The 27,900-nt window shown below is 37.6% G+C and overlaps 1 protein-coding gene across 3 annotated transcripts; it reads right to left on the bottom strand.

Moving 5' to 3' along the window:
- Positions 1–254: 254 nt before the first annotated feature.
- AP1S2 (adaptor related protein complex 1 subunit sigma 2) lies at positions 255–27,766 on the bottom strand. Of its 3 annotated transcripts, XR_009538507.1 has the most exons (6): positions 27,626–27,766; positions 25,303–25,481; positions 18,442–18,550; positions 17,762–17,899; positions 13,051–13,145; positions 314–449 (listed from the first exon to the last, which is right to left on the bottom strand). XR_009538507.1 is itself a non-coding variant. In XM_060138130.1 (5 exons), the coding sequence occupies exons 2-5, from the start codon at positions 25,479–25,481 to the stop codon at positions 402–404; spliced, it is 474 nt and encodes a 157-aa protein (XP_059994113.1). In that variant the 5' UTR covers positions 27,626–27,766; the 3' UTR covers positions 255–401. The 3 variants fall into 3 exon arrangements, 2 of the variants coding, with proteins under 2 accessions (XP_059994113.1, XP_059994114.1); XM_060138130.1 differs by lacking the exon at positions 13,051–13,145 and having other exon boundaries at positions 255–449; XM_060138131.1 differs by lacking the exon at positions 13,051–13,145 and having other exon boundaries at positions 315–4,632.
- Positions 27,767–27,900: the final 134 nt, after the last annotated feature.

Here is a 27,900-nt window from a genome sequence, read left to right as displayed (position 1 = left end):
CTTTGGTTTCATAAAACCAGGTTTCATATAATTTAACTTTTTTGCCAAAGACAGTAATTAATAAATGTATATTGCCTGACTGTGTCATATTCATAGATACACATAATCAAGGTAATGATAATAATCTATTCAAGAGAAACAGACCTATAAACTTTAAAATAGCCAGAAAAAGTACCTTTCTTTTCCTGCATTCATTCTAATTCATATTTAAGTCCCTTGTTATCACTTGATTAACCAAAGTTCCCTTTAAAAAAAGATTGTGTAGGCCTGAATGAAGCAGCTTAGCAGAACAGTAATACTGACAAGACGTCATCTTACACCATTAGCTAACACGGACATGAAGGCAGTGACCATCTACAGTGTGTGAAATGCCACAAGAAGTCATCAACAGGGGAGGAGAGTTATGTCAGTCCAATTTCTTCAAGAACGCTACGTGGGGTTTCAGCTTCCTGTGGAGGGAAAATGTGAGACTCTGGTAAGCAGATCCGGGGAGGCTTGAGAATGTGAAATTGACACGGAAGGGCGTGCAAGTTTCAGAGAACGCTGAACGCAAGCAGTTCAGCAGTATGGGCACTTCTATGGAGAGCCAGTGCTTATTTAGCGACTTTTGCCCCAAACATCAGAGACCACAGGAGGATATTTTCAGCATGCATTAAATACCTACTGACTACCTACCAATTGTGCTGGGCTCCATTGCTGTAACACAAAAAGCAGTCAAGCCCACTGCAAACGCAGTGCAAACCCACAGCTACCCGACATTTCTACAGGAAAGGTAAGTTACCTTAGTGTTAAAATTCAAAACCTCCCCTAAATAAAGACCAGGGAACCCCCGCTGAGTTCTCCCCATTCTTCACATATTTTGTTTTCCCTGCTCTTTTTTCAAGTCATATGTATTTATTCTTCTCTGAGTTTTTACTCAGTTTTGGACTTAAATGTCCCCAGCAGCAAGGCTGCAGAAACTCACCTTCCCAGACCTCCCCAGAGCAACCAATGGTTTCAGTGGAAGTAACATACAGAAAGAGTGCTCTGGGATCTGGGACAAAAGTGCCTTTTGTTCTATGGAACAACCAATACTCATTTTTAAATGTCAAAAGAAGACTAAACAAAGTAGGCATACTAGAAAAAAATTAAAAGTTTTTCCCAAGTGTCTAATTTTGCACGGCACAAAATAAAAAAGGATCAAGTAGGTCAAATTTCAGGTATTACTAACAACAAGTTTGTAATTAAAAGGCATACTAGATTTTAACAGAGGAAAACAATTTTTGTACCCAAATAACTTACTTTTGCATCCTAATTGTGGTACAGCACAAAACAAGGAAAAGAAAAATTAATTAAACCATAAATCCATACATTAGATTTAATTGTATGTAAAGCACTACATGAAATAATCTTAAATTAATTATTTAAACTCTTTGGTCTGTTTCCTTATTCCTTATACTATGAAAACAAGGATCATAGTACTTACCTTCATATGTAGAGATTAAGGGAGATAAGGCTTAGTGCCTGATTCACAGAAAGTGCTCAAAAAATGTTAGCTGATACATTACTCAACTGAAATCTAAATGAAGGTATTTAGCCTTACTATAAACCAGCTCTCTATATAAAGTTCATATGATGACCTTTTAGTATGTTTGTGTATTAATGAAAAATGGGTAAAAGTCAGCTTTGGTGAAAAAAGGCTATTTTTTATGAAGTATTCTTGACCCCCTCCCCACCTCCAAATTGAACCTCAACCTAACCAGGCTACAGACCTAAATATACATGGAGGATAAGAAAACAAGTTAAACATCACCATTATAATCTGCCAGATACAGAATGGAGGAAATTCTACAGCATAGGGGACTCAGTTTAACAAAAATAGGCAAAGGCGGGTAAAAGCAGAGGAGTTGTTAAAGATTAAGAGAGACTTAAAGAGACCAGATAAAGTGTGAGCCTTGTTTGGAATCTGGCTCTTACAAACCGATTATAAAAATGCATTTTTCAGACAATTAGGAAAAAAAACCCAACCAGGAATAAGACAGGAATTACTATTAATTTTGGGGGGTGTGGTACTCATCTCTTAGGGATACATACTTAAGTAGTAAAGATGAAATGGTAGGATGTCTAGGGCTTGCTGTAAAATAGGCAAAAAAGGTGGGGTGGAAAAAAAAAGGCAGGGTGGGGTGGTGATTTATGAAACTAGCATTGAGTTGATGGTTGTTGGAGCTGAGTGATGCGTACATGACAGTTCCTTATACTATTCTATTTGTATGTCTCAGAGTTTTCATGATATAGCTTTAAAAGAAAGTTTAATGGAAGTGATGCAACACTCCCAAGAATGATGTAAGCCAATCTCTTTCATTTATAATAATGTTTAGCCTTAAACATTAAATACACTGCAAGACTGACATCTGAATCACATACGTATTAAATAAAGGGGACAATTTAAAAAGAATCATTTCCATTTAATGTTAAATAATTTTTAAAACATCATATAACCTTTAATGTATTTATTAAAGGGTGCCTACATTGAATTCTATAGTTAACATTCTTAGCTTATCCATGTAAAAATGTCCCCCTATCCTATTCCCTGGAGCTGGTCAGACTTCCCCTATGTGTTCACTGCTTGCAATCTTATACAGCATTTCTTGAAGAGAACCACGTTACTTCTCAAATATGCATTATTTAAAGTATCTGTCCTTTCTGAAAGGCCTAACTTCAAAGAATCATTTACACATTTTCTTCCTTTGAGACTTATACAAAGAGTACGTTAGAGTTTTTTAATCAGTTGTATTTATAATATAAAATTAATTTTCACATGTTCACACTGAAATTGTAGCTCAAAATTACCTAGAAAAACTATTATCTGAATTAGTAATATCCATAGAAACAGAAAGTAGAAAGGTGGTTGGTTACCAAGGGCTGAGGGGAGGGGAAGTGGGGAATAGTTGTCTATAATGGGTAGAGTTTCAGTTTTGCAAGATAAAAAACTTCTGGAGATCTGTTGCACAACAATGTGAACATACTGAACACTGCTGAACTGTACACTTAAAAATGGTTAAACTAGTAAATTTTGTTATTTTTAAAAGACAATTAAAAAAATTACCTGGAAAAATTAAAATATGAAATATATTATTTATCAAAAGGATGGAGAAGAAAAAAGTCATTCACATGAGACAAAGTACATGCAATACTTTTATTTTAGACATGCAAGGAAAGGTATTTCAGAATCTACTAGTTTAAAGCAAGCAGCTGTATACAAATAACAAAAGAAGCAACATCTTGTTACAGCTGGGCACACAGCATCCAAAGCAAACAGGCATGAGACAATGCATATTTATGCAGCATTAAAACCACATGAATGACATGTTGCAGGGCTGGGGGAGGGATAGAGGAAAAAAATGGAAACGAAAAGACCAATGTTTCCCAATGCTATCAATGTATATAATGCTAAATTTCTCATTTGACCGCCCACCCAGGTTGCTTCAAATGTCATGTGGTACAGTGAGAATGGTAAGAATGGAAACAACTGATCTGCATACCTGCCTTATACACATTTTCACAGGTCTTCTTTCAATGGTAAATCAGTTTGAGCATCTTTTGAATGTATTGTTTAATGCTAGGTTACTTAACTCGGGCTTTAAACTCTCTAGACATAAACAATGAATTATTTGGTAATTTCCCCTTTATAATAATATATGTTGCATGTTTTATTAAAAATATACACAAAAATTATCAATATTAAAGGTTTTCATATTCAGAAATATAAAACCATATTTAACAAATCATTAAATGCAGACAATTATAAAACCATAACTAGTAAAATATTAGTATTTAAGCAATATTAGAATCTTAACTATATAAAATAAAGCAGGTATTAATACTTTGAAAGGATTACTTACTATTGAACAACAAATATTGCAGAAGAGACTTTTCTCATATAGCTTTCTAATAGTTCTTAAAGGGACTGTTTGATACCATATAGCACAAATGTGATTCAATAAATGTGGCATTATAAATTTCTTAGAAACTGAATGTTTTACCTTAAATATTATATAAGAGTAGATTTTACTTTCTTGTATTATTTCCAAATACACTTTTATGTGATACATTAGAAAACGTTTGCTCATATAGACTATAATATAATCACCCTAAATATAGCTCCCCCCGCCCCCCACCAACATTTGAAGATGAAACCACACTATATTATGCATTGCTTATTCTGCCCTAGCATTTCAGCTATATTTTCTTTGGTAAACATTTTAACAATTGCTAGGTATTCCTCTTACACGATTAATCACAGATGGTTCATAAATGATGACACGTATGTGTTTAAGATGAAGCATTACTCAAAATGGTCATAGGTCATATTTTTTCAAGAATTAAACCAGCTGCAAGCAGGAAAAGCTATATCAAGATCACATATCGAATGAAAATAAAACAGAAAAGAGGATGAAAACAGGAAAATTATTACAATTATAAAGGTAATGGTTCTGAAATGTTCTATTATTATTATACAAGATAATCAGTCACCAAGCTGAGGGTATTTTCTTTCATGAGCATATCAGCTCTCTATTTCCTCTGTGAAATTCTGCATACACGATGATGAGTAGTCATTTAGTACACAGGGACATTAAAATATTCATGACGTGGCTACAAAAGAAATGCATATATTCTTACACACAGTATACAAACTGACATAGACACAATCAGATTTCTAGAATGTTTAGTGCACAGTAAAGAAATTTTAATTGAAACTTAGAATTTGTTTGTTTTTAGAATTTTGGTTCATGGATGAATATTTAACTTCTAAACAAAGCCCAGGAGTTCAGATTCATCTTTTATAATTTTACTGTATATAATGATAATCTGTATGATGACCTATATGTCCTACAAAATCCGAAAGCACTGTATTTACTAAAAATACTCTGAAAAGATTTTTCAGTATAAGTCATCTGGTAAATACTGAGTTAACTCAAAATCCCGTTAGAATACTCCCTCCCACCAGTGTTCAAGTTCATCAGGATTTTACCACACGAAGCAAAGGAATTTAATCCCTTAATGAAAATCATTACATCCTAGAATGACCATGAACTTTTACAGATCCTAAAGGAAAATCTTTCCCAAGAAAAAAGGAGAAAAGTAGTCACCCATTTGGTAGCAATAGAGGTTTTCAATGGTTTGCTTAGCTTAAAAAAAAAATTCCCAAGACTATACCCTTGCGACTAAGGATCTTACTTTTAAAATAATCCTCGAGAAAGATTTTAAAGGACTCTCCAAATAGATGTGTTAAATGTCTATGCCTTCTCTCTATAAATGTACCTAAAAGGATGTTTCTCACATCAACAAGGTAACCTGAGGTGAGGTTTTAAACTGACCCTAGAGTGCACAGAAGAGATGAATGTCTAGGGACTCCAAAACCTCCCTGAAACTAGAGACAAAATTAGGTACAGATTTTCCTGAGAAGAGGGCCCATGGCCCATCAGACTCTCAAAGCGATTATACCCCTCCAAAAGGCTTGTGACTCAAAAAAGTTTAAAACTGCTTATTTGAGTGCTTTTAAGATATCCTCAATTTAATATTTATTCAACTTGGCACTTTGAAATATTAGGCTACAAACTCATGTAAACTGTTTCAATAAAATATGTAACAGATACCTTATACTTAAATAATAACCATTAAATACAAAAGTGTTTGAGGAAAAAAGCCAGTTAAATTTTAATCCTTAGATAATTCCTAAACAGTTTAAAGATATAATTGCTTTTTTTCTCCCACTCAGAATATTGTGGAATGAAGCAGCAAGCTAAAATAATACTAATAATAAATTGAACCCCTAAATGCTTCATTTTCATGAGGGAATTCGATTTCGGTATCAATGGTATTAATAATAGTATTTTGGTCAATGAACTCTGAACCTATTTCAATATTCTCTGTGTAAAAAATATAAATTATAAGCCCCAATGATAGATCATTATCAGAGCAAAATTTCCTATGAAAATATCAGTTAAATGAAATAATTGGGACTATCCCTTGGGATTTAATGTAATTAAACTTTTCAGGTAATGCTAAACTATAAACAACGAACTTGACAAAATTATAATTACAAACGGAATTTATATATCCTACTACATTTTGATACATGTAAGTACTCCAGCACATATTCTACTATGCTTTCTTATACCCAGTGAAACTCTTGCTGTGATACATGTTCCGTTTTCTGGACAGAGAACAAGAAAAATTTGTCTATCAAATAACTTTTCACCTAAATAATACCAGTACTTTGAGCCTTTATATTACAGCTTTTCATCTTTTTGTTTTCTCTCTTAATTTTATTTATTTATTTTTTTTGCAGTGCGCGGGCCTCTCACCGCTGCAGCCTCTCCCGTTTTGGAGCACAGGCTCCGGACGCGCAGGCTCAGCGGCCATGGCTCACGGGCCCAGCCGCTCTGTGGCATGTGGGACTGGGACACGAACCCGTGTCCCCTGCATCGGCAGGCAGACTCTCGACCACTGCGCCACCAGGGAAGCCCTCTCTCTTAATTTTATATCACACCATGTAAAAACCAACAATTAAAAGAAAAGAAAAAGGTAGTTTCTCAAATAGGGCTGAGTACACAGCGGTTCCTCCCCAGAGGAGACTTAACTATGAAAGAGAACAATTCTATAGAAGCAATTCTCAACCCTGACTGCCCCCCCCCGACTGCCCCCCCTCCCCGTATGCGGGCCTCCCACTGTTGTGGCCTCTCCCATCGCAGAGCACAGTCTCCAAACGTGCAGGCTCAGCGGCCATGGCTCACGGGCCCAGCCGCTCCGCGGCATGTGGGATCTTCCCGGACCAGGGCACGAACCCGTGTCTCCTGCTTCAGCAAGCGGACTCTCAACCACTGCGCCACCAGGGAAGCCCCCCAGGCATTTCTGACAGACCTTTACTACCCTTTAGGAAAGAAAAGGGTTGATAAAGCCAAACTATTCTTTATAACAGTGATCCATATTACTGTACTTAAGAAATTATCATCCAGTCAATTGAGAAGAATACTCTTCAAAGGGCAAAAACCTCCTCACCGGAAAAACATTCTTCAAGAAGAAAACAAACTCTAAAACCCACAAAAATAAGTGTATTGGGCTTCCCTGGTAGCGCAGTGGTTAAGAATCCGCCTGCCAATGCAGGGGACACAGGTTCAAGCCCTGGTCCGGGAAGATTCCACATGCCGCAGAGCAACTAAGCCCGTGCGCCACAACTACTGAGCCTGAGCTCTAGAGCCCGTGAGCCACAACTACTGAGCCCGCGAGCCACAACTACTGAAGCCCACGCACCTAGAGCCCGTGCTCCGCAACGAGAGAAGCCACCGCAATGAGAAGCCCGCACACCGCAACAAAGAGAGCCCCCGCTCGTCGCATCTAGAGAAAGCCCGTGTGCAGCAAAGACCCAACACAGCCAAAAGTAAAAAATAAATTTTTTTTAAATTAAAAAAAATAAATGTATTCTTTTAACCACTTTTAAGTTGCTATAACACGTTTTAAGTACTTGCCCAGTTTAAACTGCTAGGGGCTGAGAAAGTTGTGCTATAAATAAATGCCTTAATGAGCATTTAAGGCTGATTTTTAGCTAAATGACAGATATGCCCATAATTAACCAAGTTATTTTTTCTCTTATATACGAGGAAAACATTATAGTGGATTAAATATAACTCCAGTATTCTGGGCCTTCTTACCACCAGTACATTTTATGAGTCATGTAATAATTATATTAATTAAGAATTGGGGAGGGTGAGAATGAAGTCTGTTACAATACACAGACTTTATAGTCCTGTGCAGAATTAGACCTACTGTCTTCTATTACCTAGCAAACTGAGTTTAATACACTGAAATGTCAGTGATTTAGATTGTGTGGGAATAAAGACCAGAATGAAAATAGTGAGAAAAAAAATTTAAACAAGTTGTATTACACAAACATAAACCACAAGTGCCCTTAGTACAGATTCTTTGGTGACCTATTTTTTTAAATAAAGATTAGATATTTACTATTTTCAGTCTGAAATGGGCCTTTAATCCTGGGCAAACCTATTCCAAACCCTCAACATTTTCCTCAAGTTATCTACCTCTTCTTTCTCCTCAGTCCCTGCAGCTCTCCTCTAGATGTAGTTTCTCAACTCATCCAACTCATGAGGAAAAAAAAAAAAATTTACATCTTTAACCCGTTCATCTCCTCAAAACAGAGGAGGGAGAAGACTCACCTTACTCAAGACCAATGCTTTTGATTCCATTCCTATTCACCCTCCACATATACTTTTCCCATTATTCCATTCCTGTTTTTCATCCCTCTCTCCATTAGCTCCTCTTCTCAGTATACATGCATGTTCAACTTTCCTCCATACTAAGAATAATCTTTTTCTTAATCCCCTACAAAAAGGACCAGATGTAGTGGGAAGTGTAGGACAACAAACACAGCAGAAAGGAATTAAGTTACACCTGTTCTCAAAACCACCTACGTTCCTAAGACAAACCTCATTACCTTAAAAATTCCCAGATATTCACTATACTAGGCCAATGACTCAAAAGTAAAATGATCTGATAAACTATAATGAAAACTGGTAAGCAAGTAATTATCTGAAGGCTTAAGTCTTGTTGAAATGAGAAGTGCTTAAATAAACTAGTGGTATTGGATCCAAAACTGAAAACCTAGTGTCCTGATTTTTCTTTCTGGTACACTATGTAGTCAAAGAGAAATAATGTACATTTAATTAAAAATATATATAAGAAAGTGTAATTTGTAGTTACTGCTCTACTTCAGTTTTTCTTGAAGGGGCTTCACTTATTCCTTGAACTGTATCCTTTGTCCTTCATGTTCTAGAATACAATGGTCCTTTTTATTGCCCCTCACTGAATACTGTGGCAAAGTCCTTATTCTCAACTCTGGAACTCTAATCCTTGAGCTAAAGACCAAAGGGCTGCAGAGTATCCAAATGCACTAAGATCTCTTTTTAGCAATGAATAAAAAGAGAAGAAATGAGAGCACTTTATAAGGTACCTTTTAGATGAAAGGGCTCACGGTGTCTTATTACAAAAGCACTTGTGAGGCACTAGGAAAATCGAGCGATTTTTTTACATTAAGTTAGCAATGTGGCAAGAGCAATATGGTTGTTCCAGATGGTTAGTGTTAAAATGGCCAAAAGAACATAAGTGCTTCACTTTACCTGCTGAAACTTCCTTTTTAGCAAATTCTACTCTAGTTTCAACTAAAGGAACAACACAATGTAGTCTTCCATTCACAGAGCAGCATTTTGTCTTTTTAAAAAATTTATAAATTAAAAAAAATTATACTTAAAGTACATGTTTTACACTTCTAGAAAACAGGAGGGCGGGACCTCAAATATCTTCAGAGGTAATACTGTTAATGTCCTACTCCTAGATCTTTTCTTACTTGATGCGTATCTTTCCATATCATTACATAGAAATTGATCTCATTTCTTTCAAAGCCAGGTTAACAGTTTCATGTATGGTTGTACTGTAATTTTCTTAACCTATTTCCCATTGATGGACATTTGGTTAGGTTCCAATGGCTCAATATTATACTGAGCATGTGTCTTGCTGCATTTGTATATTTCTGTTGGATAAAATTCCTTCCAGTATAACTAATGGGGCAAAGGTGTACACATTTAACTGTTAATAGATATCACTAAACTAATCCTTCAAAATGGAATACAAATTTATGCATTCATAAGAAGCAAACAATTATTCTTTGCCAATCCAAGAAACCAAAAAAAAAAAGCTAACTGATATTTTAATTTACATTCCCTTAGTCAAAGGACCATGTGTTTTTTCTTTCATCTGTGGATTACTTATTCATATCTCCTGCTGTCTTATTCTGTTGTGCTGTTGGTCTACTTCTATTACATTTGTCTTAAAAATAATAATGAGGAAAACTTAACTACATTTCCTAAAACCCTGCTCTAAAACCTGTTAGTGATAAAATAGTAAAGAGAAATTACTTTCTCTGGCAGCTAATTGTACTTTTTTAATAAAGAAGCAGAATAATTAACCTAGCTAATATAACTTTAAACTATAAAGAAATAGTTTTAAGCACATTTTAGGGTAGTTGTATTGTATTTGCCCTGTTCTTCCATTAGGATCATAACTTGAAATGCCCTAAACTTAATCAGGATTTTCAAAATAGAAAAGATTTCTTGGAATCACTGAATTTCAAATATTCAAACTCTAAATATCTTTACTAAGTAAATTCTTTAACGCTAATAGGGTATAAAAGAAAAACAACAAAAATGTCTACAGGTACAACATAAGTCTATATATGTAAATTCTGGTCATTTAAACTATTCCTCTCTTAAGGAATTATCAAATCCCTAAGGTGGATAGGGAAATCAGCAGAAAATTCAAGTGTTCTAACTGCCTGCAGGGTATGCTCAATTCTGTTTTCAGGCAAAAACTCAATTACCTTAATAGATGTTAACAGATTTGGTTGTTGTTGAGGAAATTAAATTATATAGTGACATCCCATAAGTTTTGCTACGGGCTATCTCTGGTTATCAAGTAAAAGTAATTTTGGTGGATCACAGAGGTGATTTTTATAGCCATTTACTTGAGCACATTTCTCCTTCTTTCACAATTTTTAGGGTTTTTTTTCCCCTTCTACTTTTGATTCAGCCAGTCATTTATAATCTGGACTATACATTATATTGAAAAGATGTAGCAGTCCATAAATGTAAATGGAATCTATAAATGAAAATTTTATATATTACATGATGTTAAATTAAACCAGGGTTTCTGGACCTTGGTACTGTTGACACTTGAGGCCGGATAATTTCTTATTCTGAGAGGGCCGTTATGGGCACTGCTGGTTCTTTAACAGTGCGTCCTTGATCTTTACCTACTAGATGCCAGTAGCACCTCACGGCTAGCAGTGACAATCAAAAATGTGTTCAGACATTGCCCAATGTCCCCTGAGGAGGCACAACTTCCCCACCCCCAACCCTAGTTGAGAACCACAATAAATTGTCTCTGGCTGGTGGGTAAAATTATGTTCTCGTGTGCTTGCCTGTATTTGTTAATTTTCCTATAATGGGAATTTTTATTAAAAAAAAAAAGACAGCAGAGGAAACAATAAAAGAAAAAAGAATGTCTCAATAGGGGAAAAAAGAACTCAAACCCTGCAATTTTTCAGAAAGTACTTTTTAAAGAAAAAAATCACGTCAACTTACTTCAATAAATAAATAAATAAACACATAAAACCACCACCAGCAGCTAGGAATATGATCTTTGCAGGTCCCTGTGCAGGTCCCAATCCTAGGGCTCATGCAATCAACTTAGTGGATCAGGACCAGCATTGAAAAAAAGAATAGAATAGAAAACATGAGACTATAAAATAAGAAATATAAGTAAGTATATATTATTTAACCAAAAATTTTTTTGGTTTATGTAACTATTGTGATATAAAATTGCATTTATTACTGTGGCTTCTTGTCAAATACTTTTGAAAATCACATTTACAGTTACTGAATATTTTAAGTTATTCCAACTTTTCATTATTACAAACAGACCAGAGTAGCAACAGTGGACTCAAAATGAATTAAAATGAAACAGCAAGGGGGAAATCCTCAAAATTCTGAAAAGCAAACAAAGAAAAAGAGTTCAAAAAACAAACATACAGCAAAATGATTACAACCTAAAAACCAGTGACCAAGGGCATTGGCCAAACTGTTTCTTATTAAATGCAAAGTGAAAGGCAAGATTTGTTCCACCTTCTGTTTTCTCTATATCTACCCTTCTGTATTTTCTATTTCAAGCATTAATGTAACTAAACCTCACTTATCCAGAATTTGTTCTAGCAGACCCCAATCAAGTTTACTCATAAAAAGATAAAATAGGGCTTCCCTGGTGGCGCAGTGGTTGAGAGTCTGCCTGCCGATGCAGGGGACACGGGTTCGTGCCCCGGTCCAGGAAGATCCCACAAGCCGCGGAGCGGCTGGGCCCGTGAGCCATGGCCGCTGAGCCTGTGAGTCTGGAGCCTGTGCTCCGCAACGGGAGAGGCTACAGCAGTGAGAGGCCCGTGTACCGCAAAAAAAAAAAAAAAAAAAAAAAATTTAAAATATGCTGGCGTAAAAGATTATATATATAGCCTTGTTAACTTTTACCCAATTGAAAAGAAGAAGGTTTAGGCTTAAAGGTTTTAATACAAACAGTGGTAATTACAAAGGAATTACAGGAGCTTGTCTTATTAAAGCCAATCCTAAGAGGATTTTTATCAAAATGCTTTTTGCTGTTATATTACTGTATATATTTTAAAGCATCTGTTTTAAAACAATGTTAAGATATTCTTTATTCTTGAGTTTGACTACCTTGCCCAAAGCCCAAATATTCTTAATTAGCAAGATTTTAATTAAAAAAAAACCCCAAACTTATTAAAAGGCATGTTATTAAATACTTCAATAAGTACTTACTTACTTAAAATACTTTTAAGTTACAAAAGATTCATTTTTAAAGAAATCACTTTTTCTCTTAAGATTCTTACCTTTCCATTTTTATGCAGTCCAAGAGATTTATTAATTACTACTTCCACAAAGATGTATAGTACTAAGATGTATCATGCAGGCCCAGCACTAAAACAAATCAATTTTAGCAGCACTAATTCTCCATAGAGCACCACTTTCTAGATGAGGCAAATTAACAACTGTAAATCCAATAAATCTATTCATAAAGTGGACCACCTTGAAGTAGAAGCAAATTCATGAGTGTAATGCTTGCTTTTGGTACCTCACTTATTTTTCATTTCTCAGATTACTTTAGTGAGAAACAATACCAACAGCAAACAAAGCTCAAAAGGAAAGCCCCCACGAATTTGAAAATGATGCTGTTAGTATAAAAAAAAAGGTTGACACATCTCAAAGCGCTGATCAACACCATCATGCATCTACCGCTGAGGGTTAAAGCCCAACACCCAGTATTTAACTATTTGATCTTCACAGATCAAGCAAGGACTTGAAATCATCTCACGTGCAACAGTTTTGGCATAACACCCCATTTTATCCATGCCACGAAAATGGTAAATTTAGTAGTTACCAATAAATAAGGTGGGGGTCAAAGGGACTAAAGCCTTAGACTGCTCTTTATCATAAGATATCCTCAGACAAACCTCCCCATTCTTCATTCTGGCTCTATAAAATTAAGGAGCAGAGAAAAACTGGTAAGTGCCTGACTTCACAAAGAAAATGCACTCTATATTTCCTTTGTCATTATATGTAATGTTTATAAAATAAATCCAACTGTACTGCTACCCCATGCCCTCCCTCCAAAAAAATCTAGCTTAAAATAGGTATTTAATTGGTGCTGGGGAAAATGTTCCAAGTATTGCAAATAAAAAAATGTCAATTTAGTAATCTCAGCATGTTGCACTTTAATAATTTAAGAATCAAGTTAAGTACGAGTGGCATGTTAAGAAAATATGTTTTAAATTCCAACGGTCAAATGTTAAAAATTGGATAACAGACCAATTATTCTGGGCTTTACCCCCAAATCTAATTATGTATTCATACAACAGAATACCAAAAGGAATTAACATAGAGTTTGGTCTAGAAATATCAAAATTGTAACCCTTCCTTACCAAGTAATTAAGTAAAATAAGACATCTTTATTATTTAATCATAATATCTGATATTTTAGTAATTATTATTCAGATACACATTTATGTTATGTTCTCATTACTGACTATAAAATGCTAATAGAAAATCTACTTTATGCACTGACTTTCTAACCCTGTTTGCCTATAAAATGAAGGACTATCTAAACAAACTATATGACATTTACACAAATTGAGTAAAAAGGACATTTTAAAGAAATTTTTCTAAAGAAAATAAACATTCTTAAGGATAGAAATGTGTATTTCACAGATTAAAAAAGGATTAAAACCAAAATTATTTTGTGCTTTGCATATATCTTTAAGCCAACAGATATTTTCAATATAAATTCAAAGTCATCTTTGGTGTTTAGAAAAAATCAATTCAAGTAAAAGACCTGACACTAAATAGAAAAAGAAAAAAAAAATCACAATATATGAAAAACTAGATTAAGATCAATTAATTAGGACTTCTACAAATTTAAGACTGCATTTACATAAGTGTCTTTACAGCTATATTTACAATTTTGGAAGCAAAATCATTTCATGACATAGACTAAGTGAATATTATACCCTAAATTATAAGACCAAAAAAGCTACTATAGATCTAGGCATTTTGATAAATCCAACAAGAAATGATTTGAAAAATACTATTTATATCTATATATCCAATTAATAAATTCCAACTATTGATAACTTGGACAATGAAAATTTCCAGTCTAAAAAGTAAAGGATAGCATCAGTCTTAGGAAACCTACTTTGTTCAACATAGAGAAACCTCCAGGAGAATTATGGATTTCTTTACTATATTACTGAGACATACAGAAGTTGGTGTCTAAAACAGAATGTTTAAAACATACCAAGAAAATACACAAATGGGGGTTGGGGCGGACAGAGCACAGTGGTTAAGATTTCATACAGCTCTGGAGTCTAGCAGATCTGGGTTTACAATCCTGGTTTTGCCAACTGCTACCTAGGACCAGTCATTGGAACTTCACCGAGCCTCTAGAGCCTCTGTTTCTTCTTTGGTTAAAAAGGCTCTCGTGGGGGCTTCCCTGGTGGCGCAGTGGTTGAGAGTCTGCCTGCCGATGCAGGGGACACGGGTTCGTGTTCCAGTCCCACATGCCGCGGAGCGGCTGGGCCCGTGAGCCATGGCCGCTGAGCCTGCGCGTCCGGAGCCTGTGCTCCGCAACGGGAGAGGCCACAACAGTGAGAGGCCCGCGTACCACAAAAAAACAAAAACAAAAGGCTCTTGTGACCTTCTCAGGAAATCCTGATGATTAGCATAGGATGCCTCACATCTAACTGCTCAATAAGCATTAGCTATCATCATAGTTCTTTTTTGCTATCATTGTGCCCAGACAAATCTTTTTCAGCAGTTTGTAGAATGCTTTTTCTCATCTTATTCTATCACCTATTTTATGAACATAATATTCAAATACTCTCCCAGAGATGTAAACTTGTATCATGTATCAACATATAAATGACTCTATTGTAGGAAACAAACATCTTATCATCCTGGATTTCTTATGACAGTATTGGTGAATAACCTGAATAAACAAGTTAACCTGAACAGAATAACCTGAATGAAGCTTAACTGCCCCATACAGACTCTAGCTTGGTTTCATAAAGGCCTTAACCTCACTCTAAATTCAGAATGGACCAGCCACGTTCTGCCTCCTCAAGACCTGAATGGCTAAATTAAGAAAGATGGTTCACCTGGACCATTGAATAGAAAATGTCTTAATATAGTATCAATTTGGTTTATGTACAAAACAATGTAGTCACAGATGAGAAATAGGGCCAAAGCTCTCTTCTAAAGACAAGGAACTGTAATTAACAGTAGTCAGGTTTTTTTTTTTTAAACTAGGGTGAGATGGGGTAAGGAGAATTTTACATGGAACTAAGGACATCCTATGCTTCTCTCTCCATTCCTACTTTTCCCAATTAGAGATATAAAAATACTACTTCAAAAAAAGAGACAGTACTTCTTATTAAAATACTTTTATAGGGGAGATACACACACATGTACACATTTACAAACAAACGTGTACCTGTAATAACTTCTGGATCCTCTAGTATATTACTCAATACATGCTATAAAGTAAACTTAGCATATTTGTCATATTGTAAAGTGTATAGCGATTTCCCAGTAGGGTTTAAAAAACAATCCAGACACAAGAGACATCAATGCCCTAAACATTACTCTCCAGAAAAAAATATTAAAATTAAAAGCTGAACTTCAACAACTTTAGAAATGTTTCAAGGCATACGTAATTAATCAGGAAATGACAAAGAACTTGGACCAGGATCTGATAGAACCGAATATAGTTCCATAATAATGAAATATAAAAGTGATCAAGGGAAGGAACAAATATGAAAAACTCCCAGACTGCACTGGCAATCCAGGGGTTAAGACCCTGCGCTTTCAATGCAGGGGACATGGGTTTGATCCCTGGTAAGGGAACTAAGATCCCACATGCTGCAAGGCACGGCCAAAAAAAAAAAAAGAAAGAAAAATTCCCAATTTCTGACCCTGGTCTTGACCTAATTTTTAGAAAAGTCTGGTTAGTGAACAGCAAAATAAGGAGGTGCTAACTTTAAAGCAATTTTACAACAGCAGAATATGAACTTGTAGTCGGCACATCTGACATTTAAAAAGAAAATCTTCGAATGACATGTATACAATCAATTAATAAACAACTGTGGCAAACCATACACACATGGAAAAAGGGCTGTGCTCATTTCACTACTGAACAGCAGATGCCATTAGGGCTGTCAACAAAATAGTTCACTTGTGCAGGCACCTTAACCTCTGTTTTGGTAACTCAAGATAATTAAATGTACAAAGCATTGTCTGATATTTAACTTATGAATGTTCCAGATGATGTCATCCCAACTTCAAACAATCCCCACAACTGACCTAGTCAGTGACTGATGCAGAGGGATTACCGAGAGCTCCCCACTCTCCTGACTGAGGCCAACAGTTAAGAAGTTATAATGGGGGCTTCCCTGGTGGCGCAGTGGTTGAGAATCCGCCTGCCGATGCAGGGGACACGGGTTCGTGCCCCGGTCTGGGAAGATCCCACATGCCGCGGAGCGGCTGGGCCCGTGAGCCATGGCCGCTGAGCCTGCGCGTCCGGAGCCTGTGCTCCGCAACGGGTGAGGCCACAACAGTGAGAGGCCCGCGTACCGCAAAAAAAAAAAAAAAAAAAAAAAAGAAGTTATAATGAAGAAAAAGATTTCCTCTGATTTAAAGCTTCCTTTAATAATAAAAAAGACAATTACCATAATGAAAAAACTAATTTTTTTATATTGACTAGCTCCTTCTCCTCATGCTATAAACTTTCTATTTGAATAAAACCACAATTATGACTAAAGCATAATTCAACTAGGTACCTGAATTAATGTATCATTAAGTTTTTAGGAAAAGGTAGCCTTATCTACGAAATTTTTAACTTCAGAAATTGAAGGTACAGAAGTATCAAATATACAATTAACCCAAGACAACTGTGGAAGTTAGAAAGGGAAAGGGGTTTTATCAATGGTTCTTGTGATATCAAGGCAAGACAAGAATGTAGCTGTTTAACAGAACATGGTTTGTTATTTAAGAAAATCATAGAGAAGTAGAAATACTTTTTAGTTAGTTTTGCTAACACAAAACTAGAGGATTCTACAAAAAGTATAATTATAACACTATCATTTGCTTGGCTACATTTGCACTTAATGGACATGAGGTGAAAATATGAACCAAGTTGGAATGAAAATGCCATAATCTCACAGTCAACTCCTCATTGTACACACTAGTGAGAAAAGGGGTTATCTTAAGTAATTCAAAACAATGGACAGAGAGTTCTCAAATTACTGTTACTTTTCCCATCTTAAAGTAGTCCATCCTCTAAATGTTTGGACTCTGGTGTTTTGGGGTCCCAAAATGGGCCATCTCCAGATCATCTCCAAAGTAAACAATCCATCCACAGGTAACTGAGTCGATGTGGCTGACACATATTCCAATCAATAAACTGCACATGGACACTACATGCCAAGCATGCTTCAGAGTAATTTCTGAAACTGTAAGAATGAGGGAAGATGACTGAGACTTCCCTAGCAAGAGCAAAACATGCTAGTGTCCAGTCAAGAGAACTCTGAGTAGCTTACCTCCTGTAGTAGATCAGCCTGCTCAATTGCTTTAAGGACATTTTTCTTGGATGTTTCCTGAACTTCTCCTCCCAAAAGAAACTCATCCAAAATAAAATAAGCCTTCTCAAAATTAAAGATGATATCAAGTTCACACACCTGAAAAGCAAAAATAAATAAATAAATAAATAAAACCGAAGAAAGTAAAAGATACTTACCTACTTACCTACTATCAGGTAGTCAGTAAAATCTGACCAGAGGGAATCAATCTTAATGCCTACAAGCTAAGGAAGACCAGACTCTGCAAGCTCCTAACATGGGCAACTTAATAATTTTCTACTCATAAAGACTGATCTTTTGAAATACATATTTCTGGGTAATATGATTGTAACTGCTAACCAAATCTAAATTCTATACTAAGCACTTCCAGTATATTAATCTTTGCAGTTGGACCCCTTTCTATTTCACTATTTTAAACCTTGTTCTCAGCAGCATAATTAAATGAGTAGGTCTGTGGGGTCAAGCAATTCTGGCAGTTAACTCACTAGGCACACTGACAAGAAATAGCCATTCCTTCCCTCTCCCACAGTTACTATCAAATAGTCAGAATCCCCAAGATAATTAAATAATAAACTTGTTACAGAAAAGGTTAAAAAAAAAGCACTATGGCATTCAATTTCCTAAAACAAAATACTACTCACACTGCCAAAATACTTGTCAAGTAATTCCACATAACGATGAATTATTTCCAGGGTAATTAGTTCATTGTCCTGCTCCTCAATAGCACAGCAAAAATACAGACTGGCATATCTGTAACAAAAACAGATGTAGAAAAAAATTTACCCTATAATCATGTTTTCTAAAATACATTTTCATATCCTATTGTAAAATATGTCATGCTTATACAGTTTATTTCCTCTTTACAACAGTAGATTATTTTTCTCCTAGACTATAAAAGTAATAAATGTACAAAAAGAAATTTTGAAAAGTACAGGCAAGCAAAAAAAAAAAAAAGAAAGAGTTACTTATTTTGCTCTTCTTCCATTCCGGCTCCTTTCTAGAATATTCTAAAACACAATTGACCCAGGTTGTTCTCAAGTTTACTTAAAACAAAGTGCACTGTTGACTATTTCAAACCACAAGTAAACAGGGAAGAAAATAAACTCTCCAACTGAAGGACTTATTGAAGATGCCGTCAACGTTAAGTCAATGTTCTGGAACATTTTACTGAAGTGTAATATACACACAGAGCAGAACACAAGTCATAAATGTACAGCCTGATGAGTTTCGAAGTGAACATACTTGTGTACCAGCACCTGCACCAAGAAACAGAATTATTACTGAACCCCTGAAGCCCCTCTAATCTCTCCTGGTCACAGCCTCCCACCCCCAAAGGTAACTACTATCTTGACTTCTAACAGCACAGAATTATTTTTAAAGGAGTTTTATAGGATTATGGAATAAACCTCAAGAAAAAAACAACAGTTCCAAGTAATCATAGAAGTCAGAAAAAGAGAACAGGGGAAACTGAGACATGTCCTCAAAATTTCCAAGTTCTACCCTGTTAAATTAAAGCTCGGGTTATTTACCCTTGAAGAAAGTATAATAAGGTTGGAAAAGTCATATTCTCCAAACTAGGATTCTAGCACATGGGACTAGGTTATACTTGATCCAAGGAAGCCAAAAGTTATTAACACAACCTTGAGGCATACATAAGGAAGGATGACCTAACCAAGTCCTTTGAGGAGGGTTAAAAGAGTATTTTCAAATGGTTTAAATGTATTTAAGGCTTTTGAAAAGAAACAAAATGAAAACCTAAGACATTCTAAACAAGTCTCAGTTGCCATTGTAATTTTCACAGAGGAGCATTTAAGTGATTTTTAGAAAACAATGGGAAATTACTGCTCATAGCATTAATGTAAAATAACATACAAACACATACACACACAATCTCAGTTTTGAAATTCAAGGAATTCCTGCTCTTCAGTATGAGAATAACTTCAGTATGAGTATTTTCATAACACTATTAATTTCAATATTATTAAAAACATTTCCTCTTATTTGATTTTTCCAACAGTAAGCAGCAGCATCCTTGATTACGGAAGGAAAAAAAAGAGGCCCAAGAGTACAAGGGCCTGCCAAGTGGTTGTACTGTGACAAGAAATCTGATCTTCATACCTTAACTCCAGGCCTTTTCCACTCTACCACACTGACTCCCTTGTCATACACATACACTTTTTGCCACGTCCATTCTACCTGATTTCTACATTCACTAAGTTATTTTATTTATTTTTAAAAATAAATTTATTTCTTTATTAATTTATTTTGGCTGTGTTGGGTCTTCGTTGCTGTGCGTGGGCTTTCTTTAGTTGGGGTGAAAGGGGAGGGGGCTACTCTTCGTTGCGGTGCGTGGGCTTCTCATTGCAGTGGCTTCTCTTATTGCGGAGCACGGGCTCTAGGCGCACGGGCTTCAGTAGTTGCAGCACGCGGGCTCAGCAGTTGTGGCTCACGGGCTCTAGAGCGCAGGCTCTGTAGTTGTGGCACAAGGGCTTAGTTGCTCCGTGGCATATGGGATCTTCCCAGACCAGGGCTCGAACCCGTGTCTCCTCCATTGGCAGGCGGATTCTTAACCACTGCGCCACCAGGTAAGTCCTTCACTAAGTTATTTTAAATGGTGGTTCGGGGCTTCCCTGGTGGCGCAGTGGTTGAGAGTCCGCCTGCCCATGCAGGGGACACGCTGCTGAGCGTGCGCGTCCGGAGCCTGTGCTCTGCAACGGGAGAGGCCACAACAGTGAGAGGCCCGCGTACCGGAAAAAAAAAAAAAGGGTCCCCTGCAGTCTTAGAGAGAAGGAATTCACACACGTTCATTTATTATCATGAAGGACATAACAGGCACCACCTCCAACCTTACTAACAAAGCGCTTCCTATCTTTCCCAGCACTATCCTATGTTTTGTTTATTGCTTTAAAAGGCAATGGGATATTCCAACCTTCCATCCTCCCTAACCTATGCTCCTCAAATAGTCTTAAATTTGGGAAAACTGATACAATTGACACATAAGGTTCTCTGAATTAAGAAAACTAAAGATTAAAGGGGCTGACATGAAAAATGGTAGATAAAAACCAGACATAACTAGCTGCTATGAACAGAGTGCTAAATAATTCCATTAGAAAGAATTTACTAATAGGCAACGTCAGGTAAATTTAATTTGTTTTTTAAATTTCAAGATTTCTTCAATGCTACTGTTAAGCAATCTAATGCTTACACCATCCTTGCTCCTTATCCACAGTACCGCTTTTTCCTTATAAGTAAACAGCATTTAAACACTAGTCAAAGGTCCTAGATTATACGAGTCATTCGGAAATATTACTTTAATATCAAATTAAATGAATTCTTCACTGTAGGTGAGCATCCAGTTATCAGGATTATAAGAAGGCACCTCTTTCCAGAAGGCTTAAGGAAGAAAGAAACAGAAGCATAATAACAGGTAACATTTACTGAGTCCTCACTCTGAGTAAGGCACTAAATGTTACCTAAGGCCTTGGCATAATTTACCATTTTAATCCTCAAAAAAACCCTTCCAGAGAGATACCGTTATTATTTGCATTTACAGGAGACTCAGGCTTAATTGAGTAATCTTCCCAGAACAGTGATTTGACTCCAGAGCCTGAGTTGTATATTAAAAACTATGGCCCAGAACTGTGCTAAATAAAGTAATCCTGCAACTGGCAAAAATTAAACATATTCAAAGCAATATTTTACATGCTTTGAAGAGAGAAATAAAAATTGTTATCTTGATTTAGTAAAAGATTACCAGGAGAACCTGAGGTATAGTCCCTATTTTCAGAAGCAAGTGGTTTTAAAAAATTCAATAATGAGCTCATTTTGTTCTCTTAGTATATATTTGTAAGTCTAAATCTGAAGTAAAATTAATAATAGACTAGTAAGAAGAAAGGTATGTTTGGTTATTTTTAGCAGAGTAGATTACGGCTTACTCTAATTACTGGCACTCAGAGAACATCTGAAGGTGCCTATTCTTATATTCACAACACATGACTTCTCCCCAGTCAGCTAAATATCAGCTGACTGTGGGTGACTGTAACCAAACCGTTCTCAATATTCTACTGCTATGTCATTAAAAATTCTTTTGTTAGTAAAGAAAATCAATACAGTACTCTTCAACAAATTCTGAAGCTCGTAATTGGTAGGTGTGTATTTTTTAATTAATATTAAGACTTTCATCCATAACATGCTGCACAAAATAGGAATAAAAAACGCATACAGTGTCTTCTGTGTTCACGGGATCTTCAAGAGCGTTTATTTTAGAGATGAGGAAACAAAGGCAAAATGACTTGTTCAAAGTCACAAAACTAGCTAATGGCCAAAGGAAAAGAACTCAAGTCCCCAGACTTTCAGTCTAATTTTTCAGCTATATTAACCTTACTCCCCTCTCACCTCTCCCTCCCCAAGAGGGGCAACTGTAAAGAAAGGCTCAGGGATGAAGAATGTGGATGAGGCAACTTGAGGAAGGCAGACATAAAGATCACTTGGTGGTATGAACAGCGAAAGTGCTAGTTCAGAATTTCTCAGCAGCTAAGTGGTAATTCCTTTGCTTAAAAGGTCTCCTCTTCCAGCTGGTCTAGGGAAAAAAAAATCACCTGGGGCTTCCCTGGTGGCGCAGTGGTTGGGAGTCTGCCTGCTAATGCAGGGGACGGGGGTTCGAGCCCTGGTCTGGGAGGATCCCACATGCCGCGGAGCAGCTGGGCCCGTGGGCCACAACTACTGAGCCTGCGCATCAGGAGCCTGTGCTCCGCAACGAGAGGCCGCAATAGTGAGAGGCCCGCGCACCGCGATGAAGAGTGGCCCCCGCTCGCCACAACTAGAGAAAGCCCTCGCACAGAAACGAGGACCCAACACAACAAAAATAAATAAAGTAAAAATTAATAAACTCCTACCCCCAACATCTTCTTAAAAAAAAATCACCTGTTCATAGCTACAAAAAAATATGTCCTTAAGTACTCTAGATGAGTTTTCAGTATGAAATGGGGAAATGCAGAGGAAAACTGATTATAAATTCTAACTTTTATATGTGAATTTCATCTCAGTAAAGCTGGGGTTTTTTTTAGTGCACCTTTATTTATAGGCGCTTGATGTAAATATCAGAGTCAGGTGAGATTACCCTTTACAGCCTTTAACGGAAAAAGCGGTGGCCCAACATGGATGGGCTGAATGCTGTGCACAGAGCACCAAGTAGTGCCTTCTTTTCTTTTGACAGGCCATCTCCTTCAGCTACAGGAATCTTGATTCCTGGGACTGATTCCCTTGCTTGTATTTTCCTCCTCCACACGGGGGACTCCTTCCCCTATCTAGAAATAAGCTTAAGTCTCTTATGCCATTTTTTAACCCTGTCCCCCAATCCTGTCTACAGGTGGTTATCACCTCTTCTGTCCTTCATAGCAAAGCTCCCCCAAATACTCTACACCTGCTGTTTTATTGTCTCCACCTCTTCACACTTTGCCCCATTTCTTCAGAGAGTTCTGTCTCTACTATTCCACTGAAAATGTTCTGATGAAGGGCATTTTGTGAAATGCTCACTGTAAAATCTAATATTCTTCACTTTAGTTGACCTTTATGCGACCTTTGGCACTGGTGGCCTTATTTTTGAAACTCTCTCCCCTTCCCCAATGTGACTGACCTTATACTTATCCTTTGCCTGCTGTTTGAATGCTGGTGATCTAACGCTTTATGCCTAATTTTCCCCCAGACTTCCATGCCTATGCCCACCCTGAGAAAACTAGGCATCTCCAAATGGAAGTCACACAGGCCCCTCAAAGCCAACCTTCTACTTCACCATTTACCCCATCAACTGAATCAGAAATGTGGAATAACACCACTCCTCCTCTTCTTTCACTGCCCTCCCTGCTTCTAGCGGTGACCAAGTCTTACCAAACTTACCTCGGAACAGCTCTTCCACCTGCTGAGCCCACAGCAGAGGTCTTCCTTCAGGACTGCCGGATGAGGCAGTCTCCTAACAGATCCCTCAGGTGCCAGTCTCAGCCCTCCCCCCACCCATTCTCCAACTACAGGATCTTTAAAGAAATGCAAATTTTCTATTCATCCCAGTTTAAAACCTTTGCCTCCAGGCTTAAGATTTGAGTTCTGGCCACTATGGCAGTCACTAGCAACTGACCTTGGACAAGTCACTTCTCCCAAATTCTCATTTTTTATAAAGCTGAAGTTTGATCAACAGTAGTGGTTTTCAAACTCAGGAACCATTTACAGAGAGGGTGGAAGCCAAATGAGTTGAGACACAGTCCTGATTTCACACGAGCACCTCCACTTCCACTTGTTTCATTTAAAGTTCTATCCTTGGGGCAAAAAGCTTTTTAAAAAAAAAAAAAAATCACTTGACTAGATTACTCTAAAACATCTCCCAGCTCTAAAATGCTATGATTTTTCTCAACAAATACTAAACCAAACACTGGATACAAAATCACCCAAAGATGACTAATATTCATTCTATTCTAAAGAGAAGTCTATGGTATTTTTAAAGTTCTAGATGTCCTATAACCTTCATGACTTTCTCTACCATCTCCCCTACAAACCCCACTCATATTGTAGTGGAATAAAGGAAAACTGAGAGAAAACCCAGGCTTCTCTTTGACCCTCCTCGAAGCCCATACAGTCAGTTCCTTGCACATCCCCCTCAGGAAAGAATTTTTATATGCATGAATGTTCTTATCTTAAATTCAGTAAATTATTTGTAAGGGAACAGAAATGGGGAAGAAACAAAGTAATTATATTTCTTTTAACCTTATGAGAACAATCTTGAGAAGTTTATTTTAAGGTATAAAAAGTTTCAGATATTAATAAAGATGTATAGCATTTTTTAAAAAGCTTAGTGTTCAAGGCCAACCTATGAGTCATTTTGCAACATCAAAATTTTAAAAGTCTGTTCTTGGCAAAATTATCTATCTACCAGATATAATCACACCTCCACCACAGCAACAAGTGTACTTCAAATTAATAAGCCCTAAAGAACAAATCCTGTATATATCCAGTTTTTACATCTGTGACTAAAATGGTCTATGTATCCAAGGTGTTTATAAGTGAGTAAGAGATCCTAAAAGTCAGATTAAAAGGCATGTCAAATATCAGTCATTACTTTACAGATTTGTGGGGAGAAGGTGGTGGTGGAGGGTAAATGCTTATCTAAATTCAGAGAATTACTCACACAATTTAAAATACTGATCTTATTTTCCCCTGCAAAGAAATGAATTCTTTCAAATTTCCTAAAAAGATGATTAAGCATGAAGTATCATTTATGCCTTCAGTCACATAATTTCGTGTAAAAAGATTTCCATAATTTTAACATTTTAGCCTGGGTAATAAATCAAAACAGCAGTTATCTTAAAAATACAAAGCTTTACCTTAAGACTATTTCATCTATACCTTTATTAATCATTATTTATAAATGTCATCCCTCAAAAGTCTGCAGTTTCCACATTATAAATGATCTGACATTTGATTCTATTTCACCTTCCTGATAAATCAAAATATACCTTTTGTAAACAATCTTCAGATCTCGCCACTCAAGAAAGCTGCACATTTTAGGTTTCCGTGCTAAAACGGTTTGAACAAGTTCTCTTGTGATCTTTTTCTTCTCTTTGTCTGATAATGGGACGTACCATTTCTGCAGTCGAAGCTTTCCCTGACGACTAAAAAGCAACATAAACTGCATCTGTTAAGATAAACAGAACCAAGATTACAGACAATACTTTGATTCAATAAAGTTAAGGTTAAGATGACATGCTGCACAGAGAAGCTTTGGGGGACAGGGCGTTTAGCTAACAAATGATGAGTAGCCATCAATATTTCTATGCCAGTTAAAATAGCAGGAAATTCTTATAGAAAGATCTTCCCACCAGATGCAAATCCTCCCACCCCACCCGGTTCCACGTAAGTTTGGGGGGGCGGGACGGGAGGACAAAAACAGGCGAAGTGAAAATTCTGATGAAAAAGATAATTCTTGCAATTTAAGAAACTATTGTGTACCTGTGCTATAGGAATGCATGTATATGCATCAAAAGAGAATTGTTGACATCAACTGGTTTAGATGCATTTGAAAGAAACAGATCTACTATTTTTCACCCTAAACAGAACAAGCCGTCCTGGTTCCAGACCGAATTACTTGTAGACAGACTGCTATAACTTAGAATGCTCTCTTCAGTTTATGCTTACATATTTTAAGCAAAACAAAAAATCTAAAATATAAACCAAAAAAATCCCATAAATGCATTTTTCTTAATAAAAGCCTGATTTAAGTATCTTATCTCATTTTAAAAATCCCACCATAAATATACACACAATAAAGTGAGTTAATATAATTTTACCTAAGACAATAAAACCTTTAAAAAGCCAAAATAAGAGCTACACACATTACATGAAATACTTCATTTAAAACGATAAAAAACACAGCATCTACAGATGGAGTGGATGCTGAATTCTAGTGTATTTTACACAAACTGTTTTGTATATATTTATTTGGAATCTGCAAATGATGATTAGTCTACATGTTTAGTTTTTAAGGAAACCTTCTTGTATAATTCAACTGGTCTTCTCAACTGCAAACAGATAAGCACTGTTTCTACAAAGGTAATTTAAAGGTAGAATTCAGATATATATATATTTTTTCTTTTAACTATTGTATGTTCCAGTACTAGTTACTGCAAGTAAGATTCAGCCTGACTCTTAATATTCACCACACCATGAACATGGGGTGGGGGAATTTATACAATCAATTTGAATAAAATGGGCCCTAAATTTCGCTAAGAAATCATTGCCGCTTTTTAATAATAATCCAAACGGGCATCAAGATATTTAGAAATTTACGATGCAACAATTTAACTTTATTAAAGTTAAAATTGGCTGAAAACACCTCACTTAAAAAGGATGCCTGGCACGAAGTAAACGAACAATATTTGTTTATTGATGTCAAAGTGCCTCACATAGAAGTCCTGTTAAGATAGCGGCATTAGAAGGGGACAGCAAGTAAAGCATTAACTGGACAACGTTTCATGCAAACCCGTTAGCAGAACTTGGAAAAGAACAGACCCGTATTCCAGGATCTCGATGACCAGGAGGGCTGGGGGTTTGCTTTCGGAACTCAAGGACTCAAGGGAGTCTATAGCAGGCTCCCCCATCTCCCCCACCACCACTTTTTATGACGAATAGATAATTCACTCTCTTGAAAATAAATTATATGTTAACATGGGACGGTGGCCGGTCGCAAGGCACAAGTATTCCTTTCCTCTAGTTAAAAACCAACGCTCTGATTTTGCCACAAATCACAGAGCACCTCAATTCCTGGAGATTGGTATTAAAAACAATGGGCTCGGCCGCGGAACGGGCTCGGGGCCAGCGTTCCTCGGTCCGGCCGTCTCCGATGCCTGCCCGCCGCCCCACGGGGGGCCGCACTCCATCACTGACCGATCGAGCCCGGGCGAGGTGACAGGCAAGGAGCGGGGCAGACAATGGCAACCGCCGCCGCGCAGGGGGCGCCAAGGGTCCTTGGTCGCCGCCGCCCCCGGCCGCCGACCCCGCCCGCAAATGCCCCGCAAAACTTGAGGCGATTTCCGAACCACAGGTGCCGCGGGGCCGCCGCAGCGTCCGAGACTGGCCCCCGCATCCTGGGGCGCGGCGCCGTGTGGAGAGGGGCGCGGACGCGAAGAGAAGTGAGTTTGGAGGCGCGGTGCCCCAGTGGCGGGCCGGGCGGGCGGACGCAGGGTGGGGTCGTCGGGGCGCTCGTGGGGCAGCGGGGGGCTCGCCCGACCCTCCCTCCCCGCTCCCCGTCCCCAGCGCCCCCGATCGCCTCCCGGGACTTACGGCGGCCGCGGGCCGCAGGCGCGGCGGGGCTCGGCCGGCGGCGGCGGCGGCTGAGGGGAAGCCCCTGTCGCTGAGCTGAGGAAGAGAAGCCGTGTTGCTGTGGGGAGAGGACCCGGTTCGCGGAGTGAAGGCTTAAGCAGCTAGGGGAGGGCGAGCCGACAGACCCCGCCCCGGGGGCCGGACGAGGGAGGAGCCAGGGCTGCGGCGAGCAGAGGGGCGGGCTGGGCGGTGCGCGGGACGCAGCTCGGCTGTTGCCAACGGCACCGGAGACAGCT

The sequence above is a fragment of the Lagenorhynchus albirostris genome, chromosome X, assembly GCF_949774975.1.
Source record: "Lagenorhynchus albirostris chromosome X, mLagAlb1.1, whole genome shotgun sequence".
NCBI lineage: Eukaryota > Metazoa > Chordata > Mammalia > Artiodactyla > Delphinidae > Lagenorhynchus > Lagenorhynchus albirostris.
Note: the sequence above shows the minus strand (reverse complement) of the source record. Positions and strands in the feature narration are given on the sequence as shown.

Coding starts and splice junctions, on each gene's coding strand:
- AP1S2 (XM_060138130.1), bottom strand. CDS start 25,481: ATGCAGTTTATGTTGCTTTTTAGTCGTCAGGGAAAGCTTCGACTGCAG. Junction 17,900..18,441: donor TTGACAAGTATTTTGGCAGT/GTGAGTAGTATT, acceptor TTTGCTTTTCAG/GTGTGTGAACTTGATATCAT. Junction 450..17,761: donor AGGCTGATCTACTACAGGAG/GTAAGCTACTCA, acceptor TTCCCTCCACAG/GAAGCTGAAACCCCACGTAG.